Source organism: Anguilla anguilla, chromosome 12 (assembly GCF_013347855.1).
Source record: "Anguilla anguilla isolate fAngAng1 chromosome 12, fAngAng1.pri, whole genome shotgun sequence".
In the NCBI taxonomy this organism is placed as follows: domain Eukaryota; kingdom Metazoa; phylum Chordata; class Actinopteri; order Anguilliformes; family Anguillidae; genus Anguilla; species Anguilla anguilla.
Genome location: NC_049212.1, coordinates 19248741 through 19268971, shown reverse-complemented (window position 1 = coordinate 19268971; position 20231 = coordinate 19248741). Strand labels below are relative to the sequence as shown.

General features: G+C 38.6%; 1 protein-coding gene across 1 annotated transcript; it reads right to left on the bottom strand.

The window, feature by feature from the left end:
- Positions 1-5753: 5753 nt before the first annotated feature.
- Positions 5754-15871, bottom strand: LOC118209484 (extracellular calcium-sensing receptor-like). The gene is made up of 6 exons (XM_035384801.1): positions 15637-15871; positions 15259-15547; positions 13587-14414; positions 9305-9529; positions 8626-8749; positions 5754-7870 (listed from the first exon to the last, which is right to left on the bottom strand). Exons 1-6 carry the CDS (start codon positions 15858-15860, stop codon positions 6966-6968), a joined length of 2595 nt encoding a protein of 864 aa, XP_035240692.1. The 5' UTR covers positions 15861-15871; the 3' UTR covers positions 5754-6965.
- Between the last annotated feature and the right edge of the window lie 4360 nt (positions 15872-20231).

Genomic DNA, 20231 nt, shown 5'->3' with positions numbered 1-20231 from the left:
TGGCTCTTCACTCACAATGAGGAATGGCTTTTTATTTACATATTTATTTATGTTCTGCATCACATCAGCATCATCAGGAGAGCATGTGACATCAGTTTTCACTCCCAGTTGACAAAGGGCAGAGCACACAAAATACAGCAATGAAGTGAGTTTTCCATAATTTGTGAGTGTTTTGCTTGATTTATTTTAAAACCACATAAGGTAACCTTGGGGTTCCATTTGTAATTTTTTTTTTAACCCAAATCTCCTAGATTTGCATATGATCAAAATAAATATACTGTCTTTCTTTCATTCAATTTTTAATGCCTTAGCTGATTTATGAAGTGTTATATAAATCTTAATTCCTAAATAATGATTTCATAAGAAATGTAATATTTGAATTAAATATAAATGTTTTTAACAAAATAATATATTGTGTCAAAAATAAAATTGATCAAATATGTAATTTCTGATGTAATAATTTAGAGCAAATTAACACTAGAAAGGCCACAGCCAATGCCACTGGGCGTTTGAACTTTAAAATGACAATTACTCCTACACCGCAAATGCAATACCCTCCTTCTTCCACGACTTTTCCTAAATAGCTGGGCTTAAAATAACTGTGTTGTTCGAATAAAAAAGAATTGACTCAAAGAAATGCAGGCATTTTCAGAAAATCCCCCTGCCAGACAATAGGTAATGTGCTGATATCCAGGTGTGAATGGGTTGCTCTATCCTCCCACAAACAATTCAGCAACAGAATGACTGATGCTTTGATAAAAATTGCAGGGTCAAGCACTACCAACACTAATTTCGCACATATAATCATATATGTGCAAAAGCAATTATTCTCAATCACCATTGCCATAAATTGCTTTCCCCAGGTTAGTTTAAATGTCCAGGACAGAGAAATCTGAATTATTTGCTGTTGTGTTGTTTTAATACTTATTCTCATTCGCAAACTGCTCAGAAATATTAGAAAATGATTCTTGGGGGGGAAAACCCTGCATAAAAGCTTCTGCCAAAATTGGCTTGCTTTCCACCTTGACTAAATGGGAGGTTTTCAGTGGGCAGGCTTAACTGCGTGTTAGTTATGTAACAAAAATGCTAAGCCCAGTGAAATTCTTCCTACATGTAATATGTAAATGATGCTCTTGCCATTGGTTTGTGCAAGCAAGGCAGCTAAGCTGAAAATGCCTAAGCACTGCCTGTTCTCTGGATGCAGAGAAAGCTTTTCTTAAAAATGAAGAGACAAGAAATGAGTGTAATTTCTGGAGGCCACAGGCACTACAATATTGCAACAACCCATGCTGTTTTGCTGTATTTGCATTTCCCATTTTCGCCTGGAACAGAACAGACTCGCAGTGGATCGGTAAGTAGCTAGAGATAATTACATTGCTTTCAAGCTTAGACATGGAATCAAAGGCTTTCTTTATACACAGGCCTGGCAGGGATGTGAAGGCTTGTAGTTTCTGTGATATGGTTTTGGTGCTTTGGCCTCTTGCAAAACCTTCTTACCTTACTTATAATATGGGTTTTAAAAACTCAAACTAATAGCAAATACATACTTGAAGGCAAAATACAATCCTGTGGCAAACTCCACCAGACTCCCCCCCCCCTCTATCTCCACCACAAACAGGAAGTGTGCTTCAGACACAAGCAATTGAGCAAGAGCAGAAGAGCCACCAGAACATCTCAGACAAAGGCCAAAACAACTGGATAGACTTCCAGTAATTAATTTAATTGTAATTAATGCCAAAGGAGGCTATTCATAGGAAATTCATGTCTGGGATTATTTTTAAGTAAAACTAATTATTTTGTGTTATTTTAGGATAACATTGAAAAAAAAATGTTTGTACTTTGGTTTACTATTCAACAAATGTGAATATATTAATGGGATTCATCTCACTCGACCTAAAGTTTAAAAAAAATTAAAATAAAATACAAACAGCCTAATACTTTTAGCCTGTACTGTAGCTAACAACTATAACCTATGAATGTTGTTTATATTGCTAATAATGCACGTTTTAAACGTGTGTAAGAAATTAATTGGTACACAAATAAATGTTTGCCCTTTGGGCTGCTGCGTGGGTCATTCAGTTAAGGCCCACATTTTTAGCATGAATGCAGATTGCGCTGGTGCCGACTGCAGTTGGTAGCTCCATAGGGCGATGAGCAATTGCTGATTGCATCACGCAGCATATGGGGGGGGGGGGGGGCTCAGTTGGTTAGGAGACTGCATTTCATCGCTTTCTAGCGACCCCCACTGGTCAATTGGGTGCCCATGGACTTCATGCTGCATATGAAAGGTCTTCCTCCGACTCTACTCTATGCAAGCTTAGCTGCAGTCAGCAGTGTGAAAAGAAGCAGGCTGGTGATGCCATGTGTTTTGGAGGAGAACCACGATTGCCTAACCTATCCCAAATAGTTAATGAGGTTTGTGCATGGGGGTGCGATGGCTGCAGTTGCAGGTAACTGGACATTTCAAATTAGGGTGGGATTTAGACATGGTCAGGCCAGTGTTGATATGGAACCCCAAGAGTGCAATAATCATTTGATAAATTAATGAATGAATGCATACATAAATAAATAAACAAATAAATAAATAATCTAAAAACAAATACATAATCTGGAATTTAATGTAAAAACTAATAAATAAAATGCAATAAATAAGTATATATAAATCAATAAATGAAACTGGAAATTCATATAGAAATTCGTATTTATTTCTATTGTATATATCTATATATTTATTTTCATAAACTTTCCTTCATATTTATTTATTTACAGTACATGCCACCTGTACCAGGCCACCTGTAGATCTAAAAAAAAAAAACTTTAGGTGAAAAAGAATATAGCAAGAATATAGTAAGTTGCAAGGAAAAGTTTGCAAACTCTTTGAAATTATCAATGTTAGAAGTGAATTTCTGCATTAATTACTCATTACTGAAACTGTAATCTAATCTTCATATAAGTCACAATAATAGACTAATAGACTAATAATTGTACTTGTTCCTGTCATGTAGTCTTTCATGAAGGGGGTCATTTTTCCCTCAGCAGAAAAGAGAACTACCACCCTTGCAGTGGAGTACTTCATTACATTGAGGATTTCAAATACTTTCTTACGATTGTAAAGTGCGGGTATCATTTGGCAGTAGGCTAAGCATACACTGGTGTTTTTAATCTCCCTCAGGAGACCCTGCACAGCAGATCTCCCATAATCATTGTCACCGGTGACCACGCCGATCCATGTCCACCCAAAATACTGCAGAAGTTGAGCAATAGCTTTCACTTGGTAGTTATCACTAGGCATCACTCGGGAAAAAGTTGGGTACTCTCTTCTATTGCTGTTATATTAAAACGTCATTCATAAGCCTTTACAAGTGAGACAATTGATTCGCTTGGCATCGATTGATAAACTTTTCAGCACCACAGTGAAGGCCAGCTCCAACTTACAACGTACTTTTGGAAGTATCCCTTAAGGGAACTGTTAAGGTATAGTCTGGGAAACACTCGTAAAAAAGCAGTTTCCCTTTTAAAGGTATACATTAGAAACCTTTGTAAAACGTTAAGGTACATCGAAACTCGGAAACGCAGCCCAAATCTTTATCCTTGGCAATGTAACTATAATATAAAAACAGATTTATAAAAACAGATTTTCAGTTGCAAATCGTCATGCCATTGTATAAAAAAAACTGTATTTTGCGACCGCTGTACTCTGTCCTATATAAATGCTACATCAATACTTCCAAACTTAATAAATACCGCACCCTAACCACAAAAATGTTTTGCTATAAGTAACGTGTTCCAACTAAAATATTCACATATATAAAAAATATAATATATAAAAAAGCTTTTTAGCAACATATTTAAATTTTTAAAGCTATTTCATTGTGCAGGCCTCTAGTGCATGTTCTCTTGGCTCCCTCTTGGAGTAGTATATTTTTAAATTACAGTTAATGTGAGGCAAAATGCCTTCTAAAAAATAATTCAGCTATTTAATACTCATAATTTTCAGCAAATTACCTTATTACAGTTACATGCATGGTGAAACACAACTGGACTACCTAGACATGTAGCAGCCATTAAACAAATACATCTTCCAGTCTATATCTATATGTTTGTGAATGTGCTGTCTAGGCTAGTTATATCTAGTCTATATATCACAAAGTGAGTTATTATTATTATTATTATTACTACAGAAGAGTATGAAAAAGAATACCTAAATAATGATGTAATTATAACAACACATCCATAATACAATGAATACTACTACTACTACTACTACTACAACTAAATAATAATAATATTAAACCTTTGCCTGATTTGTTCTACTTTCCCGTGCTGGATCATAGTAGCTCTGCAGGGAACAGACCGGAGCAGTGGCCAGGCTGGCAGGAATGGCAGCAGAAAGGCAGGCCCGATATCATGAGAGGATGTAAATATGTTATTTACATATTTATTCATGTTCTACATCCCATCAGCATCATCAGGAGAGCATGTGACATCCGATTACACTCCCAGTTGATAAGACTAAGGCACAGGGAACACATATGTACAGCATGAAATTTACCATAATTTGAGTTATATTTGCTTTACTTTTAAAGAGGAGTCAAAAATATAATATGGGGGTTCCATTTGTAAAGTTTAAAAGGATTAAGGCTAAGGAGTGAAAAAGCAACATTAAAATGATCAGAATTTGGGGATCATTACCCAATACAGTAGGTATCTCCCCCAAGTGTCTTCTCAAGATGTTTGGGAATAATTATTCTCAATACTAATGTTCCAGCATTTTTTACAAAGATAAGAAAAGACAAAATTAAGGGAAAAAAATACACTTCTTTCTATAAATGCAGATATTAATTTAACATTTGTGTTGTTTGTTGATCATAATATTTACACAGCCATTGGTAGCATTACAAAGAGAAAGTGCTTAATTTGAATGAAAAGTGGAAAACGACATGTGCACGCTCTCTAGCTAGCTTTTTTAAAAAAAATAATGCATTTGATTTGTTTTCTGTGCGTTTTGTCATTGTCCTGTGGCAAATTAAACTATGGAACATAAAAAAGTTACTGTGCGTGGTAAAAAAAATAATATTACATTTTATTTATATAGCATTTTTCCCAAACCAAAGACACATACACAAAATTAAAACCAGATAACACAACAGAACAGAAAGTACAAATACAGAAATTAGATATACAACAGTAGAATATGATGAAGTAAAAGACAGAAATGCAAGATGGCAGGAAGAGAAAAATGTGTGGGTGTGTGAGAGTGTGCGGAGGGGGTGGCCAGGGAGATATGGGGGATTTTAATGATATACAGTTTTTTAATAGATGGGGTTTGAAATGAGAGGTGATGGGGAAGTAAGTTCCACAGTCTGGGACGCAATATGAAAGAATGCTCTATCACCAAAGCTACGATTAGATTATGGGGCAGTGAGGAGATTTGCAGTAGATGGGCTTTGGAAGCAGAGAGGTAGGTAGGAATGGAGAAGTTCAGAAAGGTAGGATGGAGCGAGATTATGTAGAGCTGCGAAGGTTAGCAAGGGGATTTTATAGTTGATACGTTGTTTAATTTTGAGCAAGTGGAGGTCACAGAGAACGGGGGGTGATGTGATTCCAGGACTAGGTGTTGGTGAGGAGATGGGCAGCAGAGTTTTGGACCATTTGCAGTTTGTGGAGGGATTTGGAACTGATGCCAGACAGGAGTGCATTGAAGTAGTCGAGGCTGTGGATAAATGAATGAATGGATGAAGGTTACGTTGGCGAAGAAATGATGTCTTGAAAATATTACTGATGATAAGGTCAAATGAGAGGGTAGGATCCAAAGTGACTCCAAGGTTTTGGATGAGAGGTGAGAGGGAGACCACTGTATCACTGACCACTTATGATAGGTCCCTTTGCAAGATTTTTTTTTTCATCTTGCCCTCATATTGTGTCCGTTTTAGACAGGAAGATTCATTGGGCTGCCCTTTTTGTTGACCTTTCTAAGGGCTTCAATACAGTGGACAGATAGTCACTTACTGGTTTAGACGCTGCTGCTTGCAATTAGTTCCATAAATACCACTTGTACAGATCTCAGTGTGGGAAAGAAGATGATGTACAGCCAGATTTTTTACAGTTGTCAAAGGGTGTTCTTCAACAGTCCATACTAGTTCCAGTGCTGTTCACCTTTTACATCAATGTCACCCCACTCACACCTCCTTCGTCCTCAACCCCACCCACAAATCCATTGAGGACACACCTTGAGCGCTACAAGCAAAATGTCAAGCTTGTATCACTCAGGGTGTATCCACCTGTCCAGGCAGGTTAGAATAACAAATACAGGTAAAAGAAGCATGAATTTGGCTAAAGTGCGTAAACCAGTGTATCATAGATATGCCTAAACAGTTATTTAATAATATTTTCAAAGAAAAAATCCTGCATAGTATGCCTTTAAGCAGAGTACAAGCTCTAGTGGAGCTACACTGAGGGGTTGCACCTGATTTGACTACAAGGGTTCACTCTGTGCTGCCCTGTTCAAAGAGTCATGTTATACAATGTAAGACAAAATGATGCTAGCCAATGTCTTTTTTTGCATACGGTACATGCTTCTTCAGAACACAATGGGTTGCATTGAAGTGCAGAAAAACAAAGATATTAAAAAAAATATTGACTGAGTAATTAGCCCTGTTGTGTAAACAAAGCCTTAGTCTGCCTGCTCCCACAACTTTTGCCTAATCCCATTGCTAATCCATTGCTAATTAGTGAACAGAACAGGAGGGTTAAAGATAATGGGCCCTATTTTACTAGTCAGTGTGTAGTTGTCAAAGGCTAGTAGTAACTCAGAGTGCTGGCAAATTATAGTGTGTCCAATCACAGCCTTTGTCAGCCTGCTCCCAGAACTTCTGCTGATCCCACAGCCTTCTCAGTTGTGTTTCTAACAGAATAAGTCCACAAGCTATTCTAAATTCATACAATAATTGAAAACATGCATTGTTCTATTTTGTAACAACTCTTCCCATTAGATGCTGCTTAGTATTTTTCTCAGGTTTCAGTAAAATTATGTAACATTTTGGAGCAAATAAGCACAGCAGCAGCCCAAAACTTGAGGCTAGAATAGCAAAGATCTCCACAGCTACAGTGAACTTTCCAGGTGAGCTGACATAAGCTGGTATAAAAGCAAGCCACACTGCACAGAAGATCAGCATGCTGAAGGTGATGTATTTGGCTTCATTAAAATTGCCTGGCAGCTTCCTGGCCAGAAAGGCAAGAATAAAACACAGAGCAGCCAGGAGACCAATGTATCCCAGAACACACCAGAAGGCCTGTTCAGAACCCACACTACACTCCAGGATTATTCTGGACCGGTGGTACTGACTGTTTTTATTTGGGAAAGGAGGAGCAGTGATTAGCCATACTGCACAGATTATCACTTGTATAAAGGTGCAGGCAGAGATGATGAATCTCTGCTGTTTGGGTCCCAGCCATTTCATGAGGTTGTTTCCAGGCCTGGTGGCTGTAAAGGCAGCCAGCACCACCAGAGTCTTCCCCAGGATACAGGAGATGCAGAGTGAGAAAGTGATGCTGAAGGCAGTATGGCGCAGCATGCAGGACCATGATGTAGGCTCTCCAATGAACACCAGCGCACACAGGAAACACAGAGTCAGAGAGAGCAAGATGAAGAAGCTCAGCTCTGAGTTGTTGACTTTGACAATCGGAGTGTTCCTGTAGTAGAGGAATACTGCCAGAACAGCGACGGTGAGGCAGGCTCCGACTACAGCTATCACAGTCAGGGTCAGTCCCATTGCATCATGGGAGAGGTACTCAATCGCTTTGGGTATGCATTCAGTTCTGGCTGCATTAGACCAGTAATCTTCAGTACAAGATGTGCAGTCTATTGAATCTAAAGAGAAAAGGGCACAATAACATACATACACATGGACTCAAATAAACAAAAAAACTTTAAAGAAAGATTTAGGCTTCCTTTATTTAATCCTTCTGAACACGTCACAGGGAAACATGAAAGTGAAGAAAAGGATATGAGGAAATGAGAACAGAGGGAATGTGAACGTCCTCCTTCACTCCAGTGTGTGTTTGTGGCAGCATCATTCAAGAGTAATGCTGAAACCCCCATGCACACATTACATGTAATCCTGTTACATTTTTGCCTGACCTAAATCATGAATAGCAATTAAATTATGTGTATATTTTTAAACGTGACATTCCAAATAAGATCTTAATGACATTTATCTTTTATGTCGCTACTTACTGCATTTGGTAATATCTTTCTGTCACTACAAGCTATTTGTTCATACTATTACACATCTCTTTGTGACCTTACAGTGTGCTTTACATGTATAAAAAAATGTATCCTTCCCATATCTTCTCTACTTAGTTTTACTTTTGTATCAGGTTTTCCTTGCTTGTTTGAAGAAAGTTTTGAAACATGCTGTCACAAATAACCTAAATTGCTTCCATGAAGGAGGCAAACAAGGATGGATCATATTTCCTTCCTTAGTTTTTGAGCAATTTGTTCCCTATCATGGTGGCCAGTTGGCCGCTTCTAGGTCGCAAAGAAATACAAGGACAAGGCAAAAAGGAAGGATGCATTTTTAAGGTAGATGAACATAGCTTCAGTGCGAAGAATGGAGTTTTTACCTGTCTTATTACTAATCTTGCCGTTGTCACATGGTACACAGTCAAAGCAGCACAGAGGCTCCCCACGACGGAAAGCCTTCCTGCTTCCTGGAGCACAGCTCTCACTGCACACAGACACCAACACCTGCATGGGAAAGAACACAGCCAGCTCTAGTTGCTAGCTAATTTAGCCTTCCTGTATAAAGTAAACCTGTACTTTTCCTTGATACTGAAACTGCACCTCTATCTGTCCATTTCCATGAAGCCAGGTGTCACTGCAAACACCTTTGCCTGCCAATGAGAACAATTCTGTACTTTTACCTGCTTGGGGATGATACAGTAAATTGTCACTACACACCTGTCCAATACAGTAAATGAAAGCAGGTTTATGGTATTAAGGCTTTATCCCTCCTCAATTTGCCCATGCATGTTGTAACACATCACATGCAAAATAACCTTTTAAAAAATTCTACAAAGTACAATAAACTTGGCTTATGCCATTATATATTTTTACTACATTGTAATATTAGTGTTCAAGTTGAGGTTATATATCCAGTACTCATAGAGGAGGCCTGTTTACGGCCTGCTGATCAATGTAGTTGATGCCTTCCTTTCAGAGTTGCACTTACCTCCAATTTACCCTACAGAACTTCAACAGATGACATCGCATGAACTGAAATACACACTGTGTGCAGCTTGCCTCTCTCTGGTGGCCTGTCCACACGATTGCCTCCTCCTGGATGAATAGCTCCTTCCCAGCCTCCTTTGCACCATCAAACCTTCCCACATTGACAAACTCAATATTTCCAGCTGCACCTCTTTGCCAGTTGATCACATCATATGATGGAATTGCATCACCTTGTGCATTAAAATTGACCTCCTCTCCTGATATGGTGAACCTGACTTCCTGAAGATAGTGCTGAAGCTTTGAAATGAAAAATATAATGTTGTGCAGAAAGAAGAAATCTTAACCAAATGTGTTTATTAAAATAATGAAATAAGGAACAAAACACTATTTATGAAAGGAGAAAATATTAAAGATGCTGGATCCCTGTTATTTTGTATTCTTTTATTTTTATTTTTTCAACCACTTTTAATAAATATGTGTGCACCATAATGGTTGGGACAAAGACATTTTTTCTTCAATCGGCTCTGTACTCCAATTTTAGATTTCTAATCAAACAATTCCCAGGTGGGTAAAGTGCACATTATCAGCTTTTATTAAAGGATATTTCAATATATATTGGTTTCACTATGTAGAAATTTCAGCACTTTTTATACATAGCCTGCCTCCCATTTCAAGGCACCATAATGTTTGTGACAAATGACTTCACAGGCGTTTCTGATCAGTCAGGTGTGTTCAGTTGCTCCCTTAGTGCAGGCATACGAGCGCTTTCAGTATCTAATCTTGATTCTCGGATTTTGGTTGCCTTTGAAGATTGTTATTGCCATTTTCAACATGAAGACCAGAGTTGTGCCAATGAAAGTCATTTGAGACTGAGAAATAAAAATAAAAAAACAGCCTGAAACATAGGCTAAAGCTTAGGCTTACCAAAATCAACTGCTTGGAACATCATTAAGAAGACAGTGCTAGTGATCTTAGTAGGCCAAGGAAGTCCTCTACAGTTGATGACCAAAGAATTCTTCCCATAATGAAGAAAACCAAACATCTGTCTGACAGATGAGAAACCATCAGGAGGCACATGTGGATGTGTCAGTGACTGCTCCCCGCAAAACACTTCACAAACAGAACTGCAGAGGCTACACTACAAACCATTGTTAGCCGCAAAAACTGAATGGTCAGGTTACAGTTTGCTAAGAAGTACCGAAAAGACCTTTCTGAAAAAAAAGGACAGATGAGAACAAGATTCACTTGTATCAGAGTGATGGCAAGAGCAAAGTTTGGAGGCAAAAAGGAACTGCCCAAGATCCAAAGCACTCTGTGAAACATGGTGGTGGGGGTGTTGTGGTTTGGACATGTGTGAATGCCACAGGTACTGGCTCGTTTGTCTTCACATATAATGTAACTGCTGATTGCAGCAGCAGAATTTATTCTGAAGTGTACAGAAGCAACTTATCTGCCCAAGTTCAAGCAAATGCCTTTCTGGACAGAACTTCATCCTACAGCATGACAATGACTAAGACATCCCCAGGTGCAGCGTATTGTCTCTGGTGATGCTCTGCCAGGCCTGTACTGCAGCCATCTTCAGCTCCTGCTTTTTTGGGGGTTAATTGCCTTGAGTTTTCTCTTCAGCATATGAAATGCATGTTCGGTTGGATTCAGATCGGGTGAATTATTCAGCCAGTCAAGAACTCATTTTTGGTTTTAGTAGTATGTTTGGGGTTATTGTCTTGCTGTAGGATAAGGTGCCGTCCAATGAGTTTGGAGACATTTGAACTTGAGCAATCAGCAGTTATGTCATCAATGAAGACAAGCAATGCCCGAATCATAACACCCCACCACTATGTTTTACAGATGCAGGGGAGTGTTTTGGATCTTGGGCAGTTCCTTTCGGACTTCACGTTATGCTCTTGCCGTCACTCTGTTAAAAGTGGATCTTAGTCTCAATAGCCCACAAGACATTTGAACTCTCAGGCTTTTAGATATTTCTCAGCAGGCTGTAACATGGCCATCCTGTTTTTGTGTTTAACTTGTGGTTTGCATCTTGCAGTGTAGCCTCAATAGTTCTGTTCGAGAAGTCTTCTGCTGACAGTAGTCACTGACACATCCCCGCCTGCCACCTGAAGAGCGTTTCTGATCTGTTTTTGGGGGTTTTTCATTTTCATTATAGTGAGAAATCTTTAGTCATCAACTGTAGAGGTCTTCCTTAGCCTAGCTGACCCTTTGTGATTTATGAGCTCACCAGTGCTCTCTTTTTTCTAAATGATGTCCCAAGCATTTGGTTTGGATAAACGTATGGTTTGGCCTACAAATGAGGCCAAAAGTTTACATACACCTAGGCTAAAGATATTCAAACTCAGTTTTTCACAACTCAACACATGTTACCATAAATTTATTTTGGCAAGTCAATTAGGGCATCTGCCATCGCAGGTCATTTTAAAATGATAGAGACGGATTTATTTCAACTATAATTCACTATATCAGAATTCCAGTGGGTCGAAAGTTTACATACACCAAGTTGACTTTCTCTTTAAACAGTCTGGAAGATTCCAGAAATTTATGTAATGACTTTTTAGAAGCTTCTGATTAGCCAATTGTCATAATTAGGAGTTAATTGGGAATTAATTGGCACCTGTGGCTGTATTTAAGGGCCTACCTTTAGAGCCACTGTCTTGATACCATGGGAAAATCCAAGCAACTCCGCCAAGACCTCAGAAAAAAAATTATGAACCTCCATAAGTCCGGTTCCTCCTTAGGAGCAATTTACAAACAACTGAACTTACCACAAGCATCTGTACAAACAATTGTATGCAATTATAAAAATCTTGAGACCACACAGACACTTCATTGTTCAGGAAGGAGGCACAAATTAACTCCCAGGGCTGAATGAATTTTGGCCGAGAAGTTCAACTGAACCCCAAGACAACAACAAAGGAACTGGTGAAGGAGTTGGAGGCATCAGGTACCAAAGTATCTACATCCACCATTAAGAGAATCCTACATCGCCATAGCCTGAAAGGCTGTCACGCAAGGAAGAATCCCCTACTCCAAGACCGCCATAAAAAAGCCAGAATGAAATATGCAGGTGATCAACAGGACGACGACCTAGCCTTTTGGAGGAGTGTTCTCTGGTCAGATGAAATTGAATGGTTTGGCCATAATTAACGCTATGTATGGAGGATAAAGGGTTAGGCTTTTAATCCAAAGAACACCATCCAAACTGTGAAGCATGGGGCTGGCAGTATCATGTTGTGGGGGTGTTTTGCTGGAAAATGGATTGGTGCACTTCAGAAAATATGCATCATGAGGAAGGAAGATTATCTCAAAATACTGAAGTAAAACCTCAAGACATCAGCTAGAAAGTTAAAACTTGGTCGCAACTGGGTCTTCCAGCAGGACAATGATCCTAAGTATTCCTCCAAAGTTGTTACAAAATGGCTTAAAGACAACAAAGTGAAAGTATTGGAGTGGCCATCACAAAGCCCTGACCTGAATCCCATGGAAAATGTGTGGACTGAACTGAAAAAGTGTGTCTGAGCAAGGAGGCCCACAAACCTGACTGAGTTACACCAGTTCTGTCAGGAGGAAAATTCCGGCAAAGTATTGTGAGAAGCTTGTGTAAGGCTACCCCAAGCATTTGATTCAAGTTAAGCAATTTAAAGGCAATGCCACCAAATACTAACAAAGCGTATGTAAACTTTTGACCTAATGAAAATCTGATACAGTACATAAAAGCTGAAATAAGTTGTCTCTTAGCTATGATTTTGAAATTACTTTGACATAACACATGAAATGCATGGTTACATGAAATTGGAAAAATTGAGTTTGAATGCCTTTAGCCTAGGTGTATGTAAAGATTTGGCCTCAACTGTATGTCTCTGACTGTTTGCTTCTCATTTCTCAACCTCATAACGGGTTCCTTGACTTTCATTGGCACAACTCTGGTCTTCATGATGACAAACCAAATAACAGACTCCAAAGGCAAACAGAAGCCTAAAATCAAGACGAGACACTGAAAGCGCTCTAATACCTGCAATTGAACACACCTGACTAATCATAACAACGTGTGAAGCCATGTGTCCCAAACATTGTGATGACCTGAAATGGGGGAACTATGTATAAAAAGTGCAGAAATTCCTACATTGTGAATCAAAAGTGTATAAAAATATCCTTTCATAAAAGCTGAGAATCTGCACTTTAACCACCTGTGCATTGTTTGAATGTAAAATTATAGAATATATATATATATACACACACACACACACACACATATATATATATATATATATATATATATATATATACACAAAACATTTTTACTAAATATATTTATACATTTTTACAAAAAATAAAAACCTACCTGCCAAGGTTGAATGTTTGTGGCATCAGCACATGAGGAGTTGTGGAAGGGCCCTTTCCCAGGCTCACAGCTGATGAGGTTGTGCAGGGAGTGAGCAATAGCGTACACGGCTTTGTACACATTGTAGGAAATACGAGGGCTGGAGGTATTCAGGTAGGCAGAGTGCTGCTTCAGCAGGGGCTCCAGCCCTGAACAGGGGGGCAGCTGGGAAGAGGCCTGGGTCCTGCTACTGGAGGGGTAGAGAGAGCAACCGTACAAGGCACCCCACAGCTCGTGTACCAGGGGGTTAGTGGGGTACCTCAATGGGTTTACACTCAGTAGATAGTCTCTAAGACCTGCAACCTTTCCCTGCCGAATGGCAAACCCAATGGTGCCACCTAGAAATGGGTAGAACTCACTGCCTGTGAATACTGATGCTGTTACCCAGGCTTCACTGGCAATCCACTGGATGCCAGTGATGTTCTGATCCATGTACTCTTTAAGGAAGGGGTTCAGCTCCCCTTCACCTGAAAAGGCCACCACAACCCTTGCAGAGGAGTGTTTCATTATGTTAAGGATCTCTTGTACTCTCTGTCGATTGTACACTTTTGGGATCATTTCATGGTATGCTAAACACATGCCAGTGTTTTTTATTTCCCTCATCAATCCCTGCAGAGCAAATCGACCGTAGTCATGGTCCTCAAGGATGACACCAACCCACATCCAGCCAAATCTCTGCAGGAGGCGAGCAATGGCTTTCACCTGGTAGTCATCATTTGGAACCACTCTGAAAAATGTTGGGAATTCTTTCCTATTGCTTAAGCAGGAACATGTTGAAAAATAACTGATCTGAAACAGAAAATCCAGAAATTTTTTTGTGAAGTACATAAACACAGCAATCCAAATACACTAGGTAACAGCCATTGTTTGGCACCATCTGATCCTGTTATGAACGTTCAGTGAACATCATTTAAAGGTTGTAAAGGTTGTGGTGTTGACTTAAGTCGAAAATGCAGAGCTAAAACATAACAACAGCTTGTCAGGATGCCATAAATGTGTAATTAAATGGTAATTTGTATTCACAAATGGTATTTAAATATATGAGTAGCTTCTTCAACTGATTTTCCTTGTAGCTTAGTAGTGTACTTATAGAGAATAAAAAGTGTCTTTCAAGATTTAGGCTACATTTGTCTACAAGACTTCAAAGATATATAGATTTTATCATTTCAAGAAGTATAAAATATTACATAGTAATTTGTATGCAATGATCAATGTTATCACTGTCAATCTAAAATACAACATACAGTAATTATTTGAAACACACAAACAAGTCCACTTTTATAATACAGAGCCATAATATTTGCAGATAAACAACTTTTCCATGTAGAAGTGATACATTCTGAAAATCAAAAATGACTGAAATTACTGAAAACATGCAATAGTGTATACAAGTGTTATATTGGGAAATGCATAGTATTTATAGTTTAATAGTTCATAAAATAGAAAGAAGTAAATTACTTTTAATGAAAGGCATTCTAATGAAACAAAACAGAAAAATACATCAGATGAATTTGCTAACAGGAACATGGGAAGTCTGAATCATATTGAAAGATGGATTCATTTAAACATGTAATTCAATAATCCAGTACGTATATTAATGCAAATTATAATAGCTATTACAGGACATACATACCATTGGAATTTGGAATGGCTGCAGAGTTCTGGAGACAACAATAGACTGTGCAGATCCAGATTCTCCAACCACAGCCAGAAGTTTAGATGCTCCAGAACACACTTCACTTTGGGTTTCATCTGGTCCATTCAGAACTGCCAGAGCTGCCTGCTGTGCTGTTATGGGGGTAGCGCAAGAATCATAGATCTTGCATCCCAGAGTGAAGTTAGGCAACAGCTGTTGGCTGTGGTTGATCTCCTCAACAGCCAGCCTCATAGTCTGGGCCCAGCGGAAAGATCTGGGGTCAAATCTGTACAAAGACCATTAGCAGAATGTGACATGATTCTTTGTTGGAAAACAGAACAGTTATCCACCATCACAAAAATTCCCAGAACCCACCCCTGACATTCTGCAGGAGCTGGTTTGAGATTGCTGTTCTCACTTGCTGGCTCAACCCTGTAATGCATGGGGAAAATCCCTCCGATGATAAAGTCTCCATCAGCCTGGAAATCTGGATCAAATTTGCCCTGTAGGGAACAGACTGTAGCAGGGTTCAGGCTGGTAGGAGAAATAGCTGAGAAGGGGTAAAATAGAGACCACATCACCACCAACAGAGGAGTCATCTTCAACCAGACTGATTCGACACACTGGAGTACAGAATGAGGAGCGCCGTTTTATTCACTAACCTCCCCACTGTGCCACATGATGTGACCACATGACATCACTATTTTTTGTTCCCCATAGACAAGATTGAGGCACACAGCTCTGGTGAAATCACACATGCAAATAAATTTCCCATAATGCCCAATTATTATTGTAAGTGCAATCATGTGATAGAGCCCTGTGAGTTTTTTTGCTGGTAAGATGTAGATCACACAAGTGGACACACCTACCATAGAGAAAGCAGTTCCTTTCTACCCTGATTATCTGTGAATGTTATAATACCACACTGGGGACCCTATTTATGGAGTCAAGGTGCAAGCTACATCTACGCTACTACTGACTGTACTGGACGCGAACACGTCAGACCGGTCTTTCGTTCATTTTGTTCAATTTGTTAATCTACAGACAGTTCAAAAGGAACAACGTGTACAAAATGTACTCATTGTACTGAAAAACTCAGTTAATAAAATGTACTGATTGTTCTGAATTTAGTGAAAGACTCAATGAAAGTAATGTACTGAAAGATTCAATTGGTACAAAAAGTGCTGAAAAAGGAACGGCTCGCTGAGTGTAAGTAATGCCTGCTGCAAACAGCAGCGATACAAACAGAAACAGGAAATGGTGTGTTCACTAAAAGAAGTGTTTAAGGTTTTTGAAAAATAATGTCACAGGGATATTTAGAATGATGTTAATTATCTTCAGTGTTGTTATTTGAACTTATTAAAGTGATATGAGGGTATATTCCCCTCTTTTGATAAGAAATAAATCATCATTGGACTATATTTGTATACAAATCACAAACGAGGCAGCATAGCAGGCTATTATTTTGCTTGTCCATAGAAACGGCATTATCCTTAATTATATTATACGAACAGACTATAGCAATTACATTTTGACTTATTTGCAAAATGAATGAACTTGATATCAAATAGGTTTCATTCTCGCTTGTTTTTTTATTTATTTTGGAGGGACATCACTGCATAAATAAAAGTAAGAGTATTGGTTTTTATTAGTCACTGCCATGAATTGTTTGAGGAAGCTTGATTGCAGCAGCAGTGTAGCAATGTGTCATTGTTCATATTGATCAGAACAGGCCAGTCAGCGCTATTGCCATTTTCCTTTCTGTTAACCGTGCAACTCGGGGTGATTGCTGCAGCAGCACAGTTAAAATGTTGCTGTTTGCATTGATCTGAACAGGCTAGCCAGCCTGCTTTAGTGCCTTTTTTCTGTTAAACATGACATTAATAACTAGTCTGTCACTTGCACCTCTGCAACAAACAGTACATGAACACAAACTTATTTGCAAATACCATAGCCTATATATTATGGTTATTACTAGCCTATACACACTGTTGTTGCCATGTCCTCCATCGCAGAACTATTGAATGGGGAACAAAAATTCTAAAATAGATACAATTTACATATCGAAGATCTAATCTGATTGGTTATCACAATGCAAAGTTGTGCTGCCTCGAGCTTTAAGATAAAGCTCTGGCTAGTGCTGTGCTACCTGCAATCATGGCAAAACCAACATGCCTTTGTGGATGCAACCCACCGCCTCTCATTGGAAATTAATTGAGGCGGTGTCACTGACTGATGACGTTGCTCTCAGTGTCTCCACCGAAAATGAACATGGGTAATGTTGGCGCCTCAGGAAAGCAAGGTTATTTTAATATCGGTGCTGTCAGAGTGCAGTGAACTAAAGAGGGCAAAAAAAAGGTGTGCGAACAAAAGAAAGGATGTAAATCTGTAAGGAGTAGATAATCATCTTTACATGCCTACAACAATTTCTATACAGAAAACAAACCTGTTGGGAGATAAAAATGGACAACAGGCCTATACACACAGCCAGCTACACATACACTTTGCTCACACCTGCTAATGATGCTACCAATCTACTGTTGGGCTGCAGTGCATTTGGCTCCTTGAAACAATGGTTGTGAAATTTTAAAGGTGAGACAAACGGTGTTGTAGCATGATGCAATTTGGAAATGTGGAGATGTTATATTAGGATATATGAAAATCAATGTTATCACTTGAACTATGATACCAAGAATCCCGAAAGTTTTCAGGCAAACACAGGGGCTTGGCAGTGACCCACTGCAAGAGTACGACACCATTTGGCCATATGAGGTGCTATATGAAGCTAATGGTTATAACTCTGGAACCATCTCATTAAACCATCTCATTAAACCATCTCATTAAAAGGGGAAACAATGAATACCAAATACGAGTGACAAAATGCATGTATATGAAATTACATAACGTTGACAGTCAAAATTGAAAGCCAATCATATTGTTAAACATGCAGATGCACATAAATTCAACACTGTTGGCCTGGCTGATTTGTACCCATATTTAACATAGACAAATATTATTAATTCATATTGAAGTGATATTACTTAGTATGCTATTACTCGATCATACAATATCTAAATCAACACATTTTCTAAAAACATCAAAGAACAACCCCCAAATATAAAAAAAAAAAAAATTCTTAAGTTTCATGAAGGTAAGCTTGCCTCACATTGAACACTATTGGCTTCTGGTTTAAATACAAATACCCCAACATTCTCATTCTCTGAATTAATCAATTTATTATTTCACTTTCCAGGACGGGACTTTCCACGTCCATTGGATGTGTATCCATGTCCAACTGATCTGACTAGAGTCACACTATTGAATCATATAGATGAGACATTCAAAATGTGTTATGGGAGTGTTTGTCCAACTCAGAATGTTGCATGGGATCAGGGCTATGCAGACTTTCAGATGGGAAGAGCCTCAAGCTGAAAAAGGGCACCCCACTGCACATTGAAGTCTCTTCAAATAGCATTTCACCATAGACCGCCTGCACGTGCACACTTTAATTCACAAAGACGCCTTAGTCTTCAATATATTTTACCATTATTCATGGAATGTACATTAAATATACATCAAACATGTAAAATATAGCATAAGTAAAAGTGATAATATCTCTGACGTCAACTTCCTCTTAAACTGATTATTGGTCTTGTCCTGTTTTCAGTCATTTTCCTCAACTGTCAATACAGCGATTAATTCACAAAATACGAAGTACTACCAGATACAGCCAGTTCTCCACAATTAGGCTATTAGGCATGTCTGTTTACCTGCCAATGAATTATTCAGATTGTTGGCACACGTGCTTATCAAGATAAATTAACCAAGTTAAGCCCAATGATCAGTTCAGAGGGAAGATTTCTGCTTTTTCAGTTTTCTCGGTTTTAGATGGCGAAATGATGCAAAAGTGAGTTTAATAAATCAAAACAGTTGATTTGTAGTGAGATATATGCTTATGGTGTGATTTACAGCAATTCACAATTTAGATATTTTGGATAGATATGGAGACACTAAGGGACACCAGGATACACTGCTTACTTTTTGCTACATAGATCTTTAGTAGTTCCGCATTATCACCCTGATTCATTTAATAATTGTTTTTTCAGTTTGAACACTGAACATTGGGAAATATTAACTCAGATATTATGAAGCAATAGATTCCTTCTGCTAATCTATGGAAACGTTTCTGATGCAATGAAATAATAGAATGTAGGCTCACTAGGCTGCCACAGTATAACTACAGTATATGAGGTAAATTAGTGCTCTATATGTTCAGACATCGGGAAAATCTAAATTCTGGAATTTCATGAAATTGTTATACTTGATAACTTTGATCTAGTGTTGCTGATTGCATGTTAACTAGAGTCTCGACATGAACCACAATGCCAGGTTCATGTTTGTACAGGCTACTGTTCATGCAACTACTTGTACTTGAAACTTACAAACTATTTTGCATCTTTAAACCCTTCACACAGATGCCAAATCTGGACAATCCTCATCCATTTAGGGGGTGTTAGGGTTAGGGTTATTGAAGGCTTTTTAACTCCAGATGTGAGCATCACAGAGACTTAGAAAAGGGTTTAAATGAAGCAAGATACCTGAACAATTTTGATATTAAGATTAGATTATACTCATGATTTCACAGGCTAGAGCACAAGCACTGCCTGGACAGTCAACTCTTCTAGCATTATTTCAGGCTGATTATGACCAGTTCAACCAGCTGCTTGCAGAGTGGGACCCCTCATTGCAAGGATGGACACAACATACCAGGAAGCCATCCCACAAGCCGAATGGTTTGCCATTTGTCTCTGGCGAGTATACATGTTTTTCTTTCAATAAGGCTAAATGGAACCTTGAGTTAACTTGTATGTGCAACCAGTAATGTTTAACACCAGATAAACACATGTACAAGTAAAATTGAGGACTGATAGGATAGTTTATTGGGATCCCCATCAGCTATTGCAAGCACT